Raw genomic sequence first — 13580 nt, forward strand, 5'->3', positions numbered from 1 at the left:
GTGCATGCTTGCCATCATAACAGCCACATATTTAAATGTGTAATTTTTAAAAAGAGTACATATTGGTAGGACAGTGCTAAGAAAAACGTTTTTGCATATTTAATTATGTTATAAAAATGCATTTAGTCGTTAGAACACAGACAAGAAAAATAAATATTGAAATTAAAAAAATGCCATAAATATTTAGAAGTGCCACAATCAAATCTTTAAATATATGTCCTCAATACTCTAAAATAGATGCACATTTAACTTTAATATATTACTAAAATGTACATTTTTCTACACAGCGATTTCAATGTATGAGTCTTATGTTGAGATGAAGTAATGTCCAGAAGACAGACGTTGTTAAGACCTACACTTAGGTCTCAACGACTGAACAACGCTCATTATCAGCAATGCGGTCTCAGTGCTGAGGTGTGGGAGTAGTGTATTCAGAGAAACATTTTTTCACAGCATTGAAATAGTATAATAATTTATTTTATATTCCATATTATATTTTCTTCTCGAACCTAGTACTATAGTGTTTATTTACTTGTTAATGCTGCTTATAATCAACACATATTTTTGTTAGTATTTCAAAATAAAATCAAATTATTTTGTTTTGAATTTTATTAATAATAAATTCCATGGGATTTTATTGTGAAAGGTAACGGAAGTGGGTGTTCCGTCCTGGTAGCTCGTCATTGTGAGTGCTCGTCTTTTAGCTTTGTGGCTAGGTTGGTTGGCAGTCGGTTGTTTTCGTGTTATCTTTCCTGTGGTCTGCCGTCGCTACCGCATATTCGGTCGCTATCTGCACGCACCATATAATACAGGTTTGGTTCTTCTATTTTAACAAAATACACATGTTTCTTAAAGCCAGTTGAAGCTTCTCGTTTTGTATCTGTCAGCCATGTTACTGTATATATTAATCAGTGATGCAGCCAGTACATAAATCCGTGTTTATTTTTAACGGCTAACCTGCTATGCACTGATGCTAAAATTTATTAGTACCCAATTTTTTGCTCAGATCAAAGCCAGTCGATAAACCTGTATTCACTGCAGAGAAAGAAATCGTTAAAAAATAAAGCGTTCTCTTAGCCTGATTTTATTGTGTTGACTATGTTTGCTTCTTTATTGCTAGGTTGCTAGCGAGTTTTGATTAAGTGACATCTCCCGTTAAAAACGCAAAGATAGGCCCTAATTATTTACATGACATTTGCATTCCTGTAATCTGTCATGTAGCTTAAACACTCACCTTTGACAGCTGGTGATTTGGATTTACTTGTGTCCAGTTGTTCGTACTTTCTAGGTAATACGTTTTGGTTGTCTTAGACCAGTGTTAGCACTGGACTTAGAGGATAATGCTTATTTGCTTTGGCTTGAGGAAAATAAATACTCTGTCTTTACATTTGCTTCAAAACAATGTAAAGACAACATTTTTCTAATTAGCTAGAGCTTCAAGTAATACACAAAGGCCTTAACCATGCACTGCAGTGATTTCTGGGTTCATATTTCCAGATGGACCAGCAGGACCAGAACTATATGTTTGCAAGTCTCACACGGCCTCACTCGGAGCAGCTGCTGCAGGGTCTCCAGCTCCTGCGGCAGGATCACGAACTGTGTGACATTGTTCTCCGAGTGGGCGATGCCAAGATCCATGCCCATAAAGTTGTGTTGGCCAGCATTAGCCCCTACTTCAAGGCCATGTTTACAGGTAACCTCTCAGAAAAGGAGACCTCTGAGGTGGAGTTCCAGTGCATTGATGAAGCTGCTTTACAGGTACGTTTAGATCTAGCAGACAGTAACTGTACTAATGGTTGTTATATTGTTTCACTAACATTTTGTTTTCTCCTAGGCCATTGTGGAGTACGCATACACAGGAACGGTGTTTATCTCCCAGGAAACAGTTGAATCCCTGCTGCCGGCTGCCAATTTACTCCAGGTTAAGCTTGTACTTAAGGAGTGCTGTTCCTTCTTAGAAAGCCAGCTGGATGCTGGGAACTGTATAGGGATCTCCCGCTTTGCAGAGACATATGGCTGCCATGACCTGTGCTTGGCTGCTACTAAGTTTATCTGTGAAAACTTTGAAGAGGTCTGTCAGACGGAGGAGTTTTTTGAACTAACAAGAGCGGAGCTGGATGAAATAGTTTCTAATGACTGTCTTAAGGTAGACACGGAGGAGACTGTGTTTTACGCCTTGGAATCATGGATCAAATATGATGTAACAGAGAGACAGCAGCATCTCGCTCAGTTGTTACACTGTGTTCGCCTTCCTCTTCTCAGCGTCAAATTCCTCACTCGCCTATATGAAGCCAACCACCTTATAAGAGACGACCATGCATGCAAACACCTGCTCAATGAGGCCCTTAAATATCATTTTATGCCTGAGCACAGACTTTCTTATCAGACTGTGTTGTCAGCGAGGCCCAGGTGTGCCCCCAAGGTGCTGCTTGCAGTAGGAGGCAAGGCTGGACTGTTTGCCACATTAGAAAGGTAAGCATTGCTTGCTCTTTCAAATTAGAGCTGCACTGAATTGACTGAGATTTTGATTTTTGATATTTGTTTTATTTTTTTTTTCTTTGAACTAAAACTTATTTAAAAAATAAATCTGCAGGTTCTTTTGATAGAGCTAATAGTTTTGAATAGTTTTGAATTCAACAGAAAATAAGGTGATTACAAGACCGTTCCCATTTAATCATAAATCAAATGTGCTTAACCTTTCTGATTAACATATGTGCTCTTACTTGACGCACTTATGAGAAAAAATTTTGAATGTTACATTATTTTTGATATATTTAATGATCAGAAAAAAAAAATAGATTTTTCTGGATTTGATCTGCTAATCATCAGAGTGGGCCGATCAAACCAAAAAAAAAAAAAAAAAAATTGGTTCATTCTGAACTTTATTGATGCTTCTTGGTTTAAAATTTTTGTCTAACGTTTTCTAAGTAATTTTTATCTTTCCCATCTCCAGCATGGAAATGTATTTCCCTCAGACTGACTCATGGATTGGACTGGCCCCTCTTAGCGTCCCCCGGTACGAGTTTGGAGTGGCTGTGCTGGACCACAAAGTCTACGTGGTGGGAGGTATCGCCACTCACATGAGGCAGGGCATCAGCTATCGGAGGCATGAGAGCACGGTGGAGGCCTGGGACCCTGAAAGCAACACGTGGTCCTCGGTGGAGCATATGGCTGAGTGTCGCAGCACACTTGGGGTGGTGGTCCAGGCTGGAGAGCTTTACGCTTTGGGAGGCTATGATGGCCAGTACTACCTGCAGTCTGTTGAGAAATATGTCCCTAAGCTGAAGGAATGGCAACCGGTGGCACCCATGACAAAGTCCCGCAGCTGCTTTGCCACGGCGGTGCTGGATGGCATGATCTATGCTATTGGAGGGTATGGCCCAGCACACATGAACAGGTAACAATAGGAGTACAACACAAATCTGAGAAACTTGTTGAAAAGTGTTGTCAGACTCCATGAAATTGCTGATTTGTGTTACTTGCACTTGTTAAAAATCTTAATGCTGTTTATTGTTATACCCTATGGGGTATCTTTCTGAGCAACATTATTTTACAGGTTTAATTCCTTCTAGAACAGGGGTGGGCAACTCCAGGCCTCGAGGGCCGGTCTCCTGCAACTTTTAGATGTATTTCTACTTCAACACACTTGATTCAAATAATGAGGTCATTAGCAGGACTCTGGAAAACTTGATTGCACGTAGGAGGTGATTCAGCTGTTGGATTCAAGTGTGTTGGACCAGGGAGACGTCTAAGAGTTCCAGGACACCGGCCCTCGAGGACCAGGATTTCCCAGCCCTGTTCTAGAATCTCCTAAACAATATCAACATAAAAAGACTGTTTGCCTGTTATTTACTGTTGACATGTGACTGGAGTCTCTGGACTGGTCATGGTCTGATCTTTAATCTCATCGATGATTTTTAGACTTCCTAAGCTGCTTTTGTTTCTTATGGTCTTGATGGATTATAAATAGAGCTCGCAATTATGTGAAGGATATCAAGTGTTGCTGAGAAAACTCTCACTAGCTCATTAATGAGTACAGAGAGGAATTTTGCCGAAGTGTTGGAGATGTCTCATGGAGAGGGTGCCTGCATTTGTGTTGTTGATCATCTTGCAGCTGAATCCCAGTTGCTTGTTTCTTTGACACCCAAAGCCCTGCAGGAGAATGTGTTTGGACAGAGAACCTTTGGGAACATTTTCGTCATCCTCTTGTGGTTTGTATGTCTTTTTAACTGAGCTGCAAAACAATCCCAGATTCCCAATGTCCTCCTGTTTTGTCAGAACTTTCTTACTTTTGCAATTGCCTCATTATTGGTTAACTTTACTCTCTGCAGTTGTAATTGTATAAACTGCTTTGTGTCAGAAAACTGCTGAATTGGATACATAAAAATTCTGTTCTCTCTTTTTACATTTGAGGAAAATCTAATTGACAGGCTACACAATATATGGTGATTTAGCGTTGTCACAAAGTCGGTGTGTGCTATATTTGTATTGTAAAGGACTGTCTGCACTGCAATATTAAAATAATACAAAATATTATACTTGCAATTTACATGCTAAAGTCAGTATTACAGATAAATTATGGACTTCATAATTAGTGTTTGTTTTGTTTTTTAATCCCAACATTTCTAACATAAATGTGTTTATAGCTTTATCATCTAAACTGGACGTTATAGAATCTATGACCCAATTCAGATTTGACAAGTCTATTATAGATTTTGAGACAGAGCACCTGATCAGAGTTAGTTCAGCTGTAAGAACCCTAGCATTAAGGATGAAATTTTGTGAGTAAAACATTAATACAGAGCAATTAAGAAATTAAATAGTGTGTGGCATGTATATTTGTGTAATTGTCTGGTAATAAATCTAGGAAACAAACTTAAGATGTACATTTTATTTTTTATATATATATATATATATATATATATATATATATATATATATATATATATATATATATATATATATATATAATTACTTTTTTTAACTATGTGAAGTTGACTTTTTATAATTTTTTAAGTACTGGCAAAGATTTGTTGCAGCACAGAAAATACTATTGCCTTAGTAAAAATGAATGGGGCAAATATTGTCTTTTTCATAATGATAACATTTGTTAAAATGTTGTCTTTGTTTATTGTGGTTAATAATGACCACAATTAATACCACAAGTCCTGTTAAGTGTGGTGGCTGCCATAGATGTTATCATTTTAAAATGAATGGCATGTAAAAGCCATATCTAGAACTGGGAAGCACTTTGGAAGGATTTGGATAATGTAAGACAGACCCTGTTCTGGTGTGTTCTTACTGCGTTTGGTCTGTTTTCAGTGTGGAGAGGTATGACCCCAGCAAGGATGCCTGGGAAATGGTAGCCCCCATGGCAGACAAGAGGATCAACTTTGGTGTCGGTGTCATGCTTGGCTTCATATTTGTGGTGGGTGGGCACAATGGAGTGTCCCACCTGTCCAGTATTGAGAGATACGACCCCCATCAGAACCAGTGGACAGCCTGTCGGCCAATGAACGAACCTCGTACTGGTAGGTTTTTAATAAACTGTTTTCTTGGTGGAGCTTCAATTCACTGCTGTTCTGCTGATGTAACGCACCATTCTTCTTGCAGGTGTTGGTTCTGCCATTGTGGACAACTACCTCTATGTAGTAGGAGGGCACTCCGGGTCGTCTTACCTGAACACTGTCCAGCGCTACGACCCCATCTCAGACAGCTGGTTGGACTCCAGCGGCATGATGTACTGCCGTTGCAATTTTGGTCTGACTGCCCTTTGACCAATGGCTCGTTCAGCTAGGACTCAGTAAAACAATTTCTGAAAGAAAACTTTTCTTTTTTTGTTACCTGCTCTCCTGTTTTCTCCACATTCGTTCTCCAGGAGCAAATGTACACCTGAAAGAACATCTGAGCGCTTGCTTGGGTGGCTGGGTGTGCACAAATAGCTGGCTGGTTGGATGGAGGGGATCCCAGTCTCGCTGCAGAGATGTAAAAGTGTAAAGGTTGTGCAGCAGAGAGAAGGGAGGATGGAAGATGGCTCAGGCACCTGGATACGAGTGCTGCTGGACCACTATGAGAACTTCGAGCCATGTCCCAGGGGGTTGTAGGAAATTTTTGTTACATTAGCTGACATTTATGTCCTCTATTTTACACGTCAGTACGTTTAATGCTTAAGATTTACAGCTGCATTCAGAACTATGTTACAGTTTTGTAGAACACTGCAGTTTGCTTGTGTCTTTGTGCGAACCTGTGGTTGTTGGTGTGTTTGCATGAGAGGGCATCTCGTGCAAACACGAGATACCCTGCATGTCGGATGGATCTGTTTTATTGTTTTGTTTGTTTTTACTTGTCCGCGTGTAGAACTAATGCTCGAGCTCAGTGAGGCGACGAGTTCTGCATCCAAATCAGTGCTTCACAGGAAGAAAAAGAGCAAACTTAGAAACTTTATATTTTCCTCAAAGGGCTGCCTTTCTCTTTTGTAAATAGTATAAATTAAATATATAGATAAATATATCCTCTAGTGCATTGCCTGTAAATGTTTATCTGCACTGGGTCACTAATGTGTGTGCGAATGTGTGTGTGATTTGATTCACTCGAGAGGGAGGAGTTTCCCCCTTAGTTTGTCGCCTACGCGTTTCTGTGTCATCCTCCATTATTTCATAAAACAAACAAAAAAAATCTACAAATTTTAAAGGTCAGGTCATGCACGCACTTGTCTCTATAATGGTTGATATGTGTCTCAGCCAATTTTGTCCACAATATTAACTGGTGCTATATTTAGGATTCAGGACTTAGCTGTTTGTCTAGGTTGCTGCACATGTTCTAGTCAGTGTATGCTTAATCTCCAGGTCATTTTTACATTTGATGCTAGCAATCTGCTTTATGGGCATTTAAATGCATGACATCCGAATTGGCCCCTCACCATGCAAAAAAATAAGTTTAAATAAAAAGGGAAAGAAAATTCTTTTTTTATTATAAAGGTGCATGTTTTAAAAACTGGAATCATAAAATATATATATTTTTTTAAACTTAAAACTTTATGTAGTTATTACCCACAGAGTGATATATCTAAGGTGTTTCAGTTATATTCATGAATATTTTATTATATTCATGCATTCATCTAGTTTGTAGTACAGTCAATCAGTACTTGTGTGAAGATAAGCCTTACTGGAAAATAAATATCAAGTTCCATAAAACTAGCATAACAGGAAAGCGCTCTGAAAAATTTTTTTGCCATTACATTTTTCCCTCCACTTAACTTTCCATTAACATGTTCAGACATATGGGTATAGAAACAGCCAGCATCTTTACCAATCACCTTTTGTGACTTACTCTTCTTGTGGAGGGGGTCAGTGACTATCAGTCAATATTCTCACGATTCTTTGGGCCACAACACATCTTAAAAAAAGTTTATTTGCCATGGCATTCACAATAAACACTTGAATACATCACTCTGTATGTAATAAATTTAAATAACCTTTATCCTTATTATTGAATTATTGAAATGAAACACTAAATTGTTTTAAATGCACCTGTTAGTGTTGCTTTCTTCCATGTTATGTGGCTTTCGAAGATGAAGCACCAAAGTTTGTGCAAGCCGACTCAGGCCAAGTTGTCCCGTATCCCACCCATCCTCAAGAGAAATATTGCAACACATTAAGCAGCAGAGCTCTCTAATAGGGAGAGTAGGTGTGTGCCGTTTTGCTGAGTCACTGTTCATTTTTAAGTCTAGTCACTTTATGTGTGCTGGTGTTTGCACAACTTTTAACCAAGCTCTCCGCATTGCACTTACCAAAATATTTGACACATGTTGTCATTTGATTACCTGTCTTTTTCTTTTCTTTTTTTTAAGCTAATGGCATTTAGATGATGCAATAAGACTCGTTTTTTCTGTTTGGACTGAAAATGTTTTATGTTTGTCTCTTTAAAAAGCCAAGGCATCTCGCATTGCTGTAACAGAACAGATATTAATGGAGCATCTGAGGGAATCTTTGACCCTTTGTCATTTTGTTTTTGTACATGGGATGTGTTCATTTAGGTTACAGTTTATCATAGATGATGGGCTAAAGTAAAACAGGTTAGCATTTACCACATTGAGGTACATGTCAGTCTTTGCCACTTTGCTTTTGTCTTCTGTGAAATTTTTGTTGTTGGATAAAAAGTTACAATATCATTTACTTTGCAAATTTGTCCAATTGTTCTTAATTAGTTCTTTAATGTTTGCTTCTACATATGTACTTTCCAATGAAGTGAATTTGTAAGCAACCAATTTGTAATTTTATGACAATGTTTATATTTATTTATACTTTCTTTAGGCAGGGATTGAGATGCTAACCTTGATTAATGATTCATGGTATTTAAGCAAAAAAAGTTCATAACAAAAAATATAGTGAAATACTAGAGATTTTCTTTAAAATTGAAAATGAGCTATTCCTACCTTTTTGCTCTTCTATTTCTTATAGAGTAGCAGAAGTATAAGAAGCTGATATTTGTAACATAATTGGCTGCTTCAGTGTTTGAGATAGATTATGGCTCTTGGCCCAGGGTGCCACTGTTCAAAAGGATGGCTGAATACATGTTCAAAACAGAATTTGATCAAATCTTATTTCAGTTGTGGAAGCACAAAAAACCCACATACCCCCTGCTTCTTTTTGAACATGAGTGATTGGCTCTCCCTTCAGTTACCACACAAAGATTGAGATTTTTACAATGGAAAATTTCTCTTTCTTGTATGTGATCCATCTTTCTGCCATCTAGATGGCAGTATGCAACAACAAGTAGGAGAGGGGAAGATATACTAGAAAGGTTTAGCATTGTTGAAACTAAACCCTTCTCTGCAACCAGCCCATGCCTGCTTGTTGTTTTATCCCGTTTTTGTAGTCCAATGCAAAATAAGTTTTGTTCACCTCTCTACATTAGTTGAAATTAATTTCTGCTGCCAGGACTGATTGAGCATCAACTTCCTTGCATTTATTTATTTTTTTTGTTACTTCCTGTGGTAAATGCTCACTGCTATTGTAATACATTTCGGAAGAAAAAGTGATGAAAATCTGTAAATCTGAATCTGCAAAAAAGAAGGGAGTACGTATGCATTTTTGTTGAGGCCTAACCAACATCTTTTTTTCTTTTGTCTGCCATCACTCTCACCAAGGTGCTTGTACAAAGAAAGCAGATGGATGACTTTTTAACGGCCTAAAGTCTGCATTCAGCTGCCAGTCTTTACATTTCGTCTGAGAAGAAGAAAACTCCTGTGAAACTGATGTCAGTGTTAGCCAAAACGACCACTCTGCTTCTCTTTTTTTTTTTTTTTTTTTTTTTGCCATTTCTCAGTGTGTCTGGAGTCTCAACTTTTTTTTTTCTTAATATCCTGTGGATTAATGCTGGAAGTTAAAGATAACATCGCGTATAACGAAAACTGTAGCTTTTCACGTTTTGTTTGGAGACATTTTACATACATTTTAGTCAGTTTGTGTGGTGCACTTGTACCCAGATTAAAATAAATGCCTGCCTTAAAAAATAAAAGCCATGGCTGCATATTGTTTTGTTAGATTCATATGCATGTTTCAGAGAACAAAAATCTAAAACAGATGTGTTCAAAAATATTTTTATTTATATTAAGACAATATTTGCAGGAAATAAAATTAATGTCAGAGCTTTCTTGACAGAGGCACTATGTGATAACAGTAATTATTAGAGAATAAAAAAAATCTGAATACCTAACATGGAAGCTGCAAATCTGCTGAGATGGGAACATTTCAGCATGGATTTGCTGAGTGCTTCAGGACATAAAAGCCCAAATCAATCAAACAAACCTTTCTGCAAGAAAAATAATAATTTATACCACTTAACTGACATTGTGTTTTTAGCATCCACACTTAGAGTAAAAACTTTACAGCTTAAAAACAGAAGTTTGTTTGAGGTTTCTTTTATGCCACAGTGTAAGTAGAGCACCAGTTTAATTTTTAGATAAGGGTTGGTGTGCTTAAATCAGAACACTAAACTTGAGCTGGAGACCCCCCACCACACCCAACAGAGTAATATATTTAAAAAATCAGAGCTGCAAGCACTCTGCTTTTTTAAGGAATATGCTGAAATTGAGTCATGTAAGGAATGCTAAAACTATTTTACTGGTTTATAGAATGAACAAACAGAGGGTTTATTAACAGGCAACACATCTCAGGAATTTACACACCCCCTATTAAAATGTCAAGTTTTATTTGTTTAAGAATGAAACTACAATAAGTAGTTCAAAAATTTGTTTTGCAACTTCAACAAGATACTTTCTGTGGGAGTCAATAGAAAAAAACATACATCTGTTGGGTAGGAACTAACAAAAATGTCTCTGGCAATAAATGTGTCCACCTTTGACCTACCATTTCTTGAACTGCCTTTTGATGAATTTCACCATTCAGTCTGCCATTACAACTGCCATTAGTTATAGTAAATTAGATTAACTCAAATTAAAGATAATCTGGCTGCAACTCCTGAAGATGTAAAAAGCTTGGCACAAAAGCAACGCTAGACATCACCAGAAGAGATCATGCAGTAGGAAAACTTTAAGACAGGTTTTAAATCGAGCTGAATGAATTAGTGGGACGTTGTATGAGTCAACTTTGACTTAAAACACCCAAGATGAGTATGGATTTTATTCAGCATCATAATGGTTACCTGAAGCATCTGTGGACAAGAGGTATTTTGATAACCTAAAAGACTGAGAACCTTTCTAATAGAGTGGGGTAATATTACTAAACTTTGGTTGAGGGATACAGATACTTAAGAAAGGATGCTGAATGCTGAAACTGAATCAAAAGTTGCATCAACAAAGTTTCAGTCTAAAATTTTTCATCTAGTTTTTTTTCTGCAAATAAATTTGTTTTTCAGTTGAATTGTAAAAAAATAATAATAATAATAATAAAACAAAATTAGTCATCTTTTTTACCAAAAGAAATAATTTAAAAAGGAGATGTGTACACTTTTAGGATCCACTGCATTTCAACCCAGAACTATTATAGTCCATTATACTCTTGGATTCCAAGCATGCCTCCATAAAATCTATAATTATCAGAATATTTGGAGTAAGCAATCAGCTGAAACAGAACACAAACAGCTGTCTTCCAGCAAATTAAGTATACTAAGACCATGAATTATTCACAAAAGATTAAAAAAAAATACATAAAAAGATATAAAATGGCAAAAACAGGAATAATGCTGGGGAAAAAAAAACACTGGATGTTTGATGTGTTCACTCAAGTGCTGCACTGTGTAGAACTGGTCACTTGTCAGATGCACGGATGTAGACCAAGGAGGAAAGCAGCAGGAGCTCCGGGGGCTTATGCAGTAGGATCAGATTATCGCTTCTCAAACCATCATAGTGCATCCAACATCCGTCTATCTGGAAAGCTGCTGAGTAGTGATGCTCTTCCATGTTGAAGAGTGTGGCGCCCTCTAGTAAGTATCTAAGGGAAGAGATATACTTCAGATTTTTTTGTTCTAACATAAGCTGAAAGGCCAGTAGAGCAACTTCTACCATGGATCTTTACTTAATGTATTGCACATGCATTTGTAAGTTTCAAGATGTGTATTGTATTAACTGAATGTGCATTGTTCTAATAATACTTTCATTCATTTTTTGCCCACCATTATATTTTGTGCAATAATGAATAGCAAGGGTACAAGGATGAAACGAAATAAAGGGTGATCCTCTCAAAAAGACATTTTAAAGGATGCTGCAACACTAAACATATAGCCAGAGTTCCAATGGTTCAGGCCAAAGCATTTTCGTCAATGGCCTAGTCAAAGGCCAAACCAAAAGATTGTTGTGAACCTATTAGGTGTTGAGAAACACTGTTCACAATCAGTCAATCAGATTGACTGCAAGCCATTTTGCAAACAATGGACAAACATATCAGTGCTTAGCTGTGCAAATCTAACTGTGACATACCCAAAAACACCCCCCTCTGAAATTATTGAGTCTGAGGAGCTAAATAAGGATGCATGAATGTTTAAAATATTTGAAAGGACATGCATTATTTTTATTCCACTTCACAGTTATGCACAATCCTGCACTGCTTCATACCTGTGTTGACAAAGAGCCAGGTGGTAAGGTACATAAGACAGATCCTCCGATCTCCACTGCTGCATGTTAAGGATCACAAAAGGCGGGTGTCCGTGGCAGAATACCCTTTGAGAAAACTCCCTCAAGCCATCACATCTGCTAAGAAGATATTCAACCTGTCAGATGGCTTAAATATTACACTACTGAATCTTAAAATAGAAAAAATGTCTTACCATAGAGTCTTACCCTAGCTCTGAGCAGAGTAGGAGTTTGGGGCTGAAGAATTCATCCACCGCTGACTGGATTGGGTCTTTGTGAGGAAGCTCATGGGGAGGGCTGGAGGGAAAGGTGAAAAGAAGAGAATAATAGCAAAACAATTATATTTTCTAATTTTTTGCTGGACCTAAGGTACCTGATGTTTATGGTGGTTTTCTTGACGTTCTGAAAGCGACCCGGACAGTCACACTTGGTGCACAGGCTCTCCTGAGTGGTAGACATGAGGTTCTCCAGGTTCTCCGTAAAGTTCTCGTGCTCGTTCCCAAACAGGTCGATCTCCATCGCTGCCTGATGGATCTCTGAGCGGTACTGTCTCTTAGACATCCTATTCCAGATCCACAGCATCTTCACTGTGGTGTAGTCACAGGAGTCCATCAAGTAGAGGAAGTGCTCCACGAACTGCTTCCCCAGGAAGACGGCCAGCTCCCTGTGGAAGCCCTGGTTGTCTCGCAGGATCACGTACAAGATCATGAGGAAGCCATCGATGGTGCATGTGTTTTTCAGTTGGACCTCCACGTACAGAGGGATGCAAGATATGGCCTTGCGCCCTGCCTTGATTGTGAAAACGCCCCCCCAAGGGAGCACAGGCCTCCAGAAGGAGCGATCCTCCTCGTCATTGTTGTTTATGGAGGCTCGAATCTCTTCAAAAAGCGTCTTAGACCTGAACAAACATAAACCAGACGAATTTAGATAGCCTCAATGTTACGTGAATAGATGCTTAATTGATAGGTCTGGATCGACCCTGTCGGCTGCTAGTTTAGCACTGACGTAAACAGAGAGAGTAGTACGTGCAGTCTTAAAAGTCTACAACATCCAGCCTCCGGGGACTAGTAGGGCGATTAGAAACTTGCTAATTTAAGCGTTGCGACTCCTTATTCAACTTACCTTTCGGTGTGGAAATTGTTCTGAGTGTTTGAGAGTCGCGAAAGCTCCTCGATGTCGTTCAAAACACCACTGAATCTACTCTCCATAGCTTTCCGTCTTTCGTCATGTCTCCCGTCACACTTGAAGCTCGATTAAATAAGAAGCTCTTAATGGTATTTTCTCGCACTTTCTGCCGATATTTCAGAGTTGTCGTCTCCAAATGGATTCCAAATAAAGCAGCGTGCACTTCATTTGACCTACATAAACACTGAGGCTTTTCTGACTATAGTTATAATCATGTGTAAACACGGTACTGCCCTCTGGTGACTTTCTGCGGAGTTACACTAGTTCAGTCTTCTTTTGAGAGAAAAGAGAAATATAGGAACGT

General features: G+C 38.3%; 2 protein-coding genes across 4 annotated transcripts; one reads left to right on the forward strand and one right to left on the reverse strand.

Annotated features, from left to right (window-relative positions):
• The first annotated feature begins 664 nt into the window (after nt 1-664).
• LOC122845866 (kelch-like protein 28) lies at nt 665-8632 on the forward strand. 2 transcript variants are annotated; one of them, XM_044142383.1, is made up of 7 exons: nt 665-812; nt 1498-1758; nt 1835-2472; nt 2954-3397; nt 5323-5531; nt 5614-5760; nt 5879-8632. In XM_044142383.1, exons 2-7 carry the CDS (start codon nt 1498-1500, stop codon nt 5995-5997), a joined length of 1818 nt encoding a protein of 605 aa, XP_043998318.1. In that variant the 5' UTR covers nt 665-812; the 3' UTR covers nt 5998-8632. The 2 variants fall into 2 exon arrangements, with proteins under 2 accessions (XP_043998318.1, XP_043998319.1); XM_044142384.1 differs by having other exon boundaries at nt 5614-8632.
• Nucleotides 8633-10195: 1563 nt separating this feature from the next.
• On the reverse strand, nt 10196-13580 carry lg16h14orf28 (linkage group 16 C14orf28 homolog). Of its 2 annotated transcripts, none has more exons than XM_044142385.1 (5): nt 13214-13580; nt 12465-12989; nt 12299-12388; nt 12074-12211; nt 10196-11453 (listed from the first exon to the last, which is right to left on the reverse strand). In XM_044142385.1, the coding sequence occupies exons 1-5, from the start codon at nt 13297-13299 to the stop codon at nt 11270-11272; spliced, it is 1023 nt and encodes a 340-aa protein (XP_043998320.1). In that variant the 5' UTR covers nt 13300-13580; the 3' UTR covers nt 10196-11269. The 2 variants fall into 2 exon arrangements, with proteins under 2 accessions (XP_043998320.1, XP_043998321.1); XM_044142386.1 differs by having other exon boundaries at nt 12074-12208; nt 13214-13570.

The sequence above is a fragment of the Gambusia affinis genome, linkage group LG16 (assembly GCF_019740435.1).
Source record: "Gambusia affinis linkage group LG16, SWU_Gaff_1.0, whole genome shotgun sequence".
In the NCBI taxonomy this organism is placed as follows: domain Eukaryota; kingdom Metazoa; phylum Chordata; class Actinopteri; order Cyprinodontiformes; family Poeciliidae; genus Gambusia; species Gambusia affinis.

Bases quoted from the DNA above. Each gene is read 5' to 3' on its own strand.
- LOC122845866 (XM_044142383.1), top strand. From the start codon at position 1,498: ATGGACCAGCAGGACCAGAACTATATGTTTGCAAGTCTCACACGGCCT. The intron at 2,473-2,953 runs GTAAGCATTGCT...TCCCATCTCCAG, and splicing joins CTGTTTGCCACATTAGAAAG to CATGGAAATGTATTTCCCTC. The intron at 5,761-5,878 runs GTCTGACTGCCC...TTCGTTCTCCAG, and splicing joins GTACTGCCGTTGCAATTTTG to GAGCAAATGTACACCTGAAA.
- lg16h14orf28 (XM_044142385.1), bottom strand. From the start codon at position 13,299: ATGGAGAGTAGATTCAGTGGTGTTTTGAACGACATCGAGGAGCTTTCG. The intron at 12,990-13,213 runs GTAAGTTGAATA...ATGTTTGTTCAG, and splicing joins AACAATTTCCACACCGAAAG to GTCTAAGACGCTTTTTGAAG. The intron at 12,389-12,464 runs GTACCTTAGGTC...CTTTCCCTCCAG, and splicing joins AAAACCACCATAAACATCAG to CCCTCCCCATGAGCTTCCTC.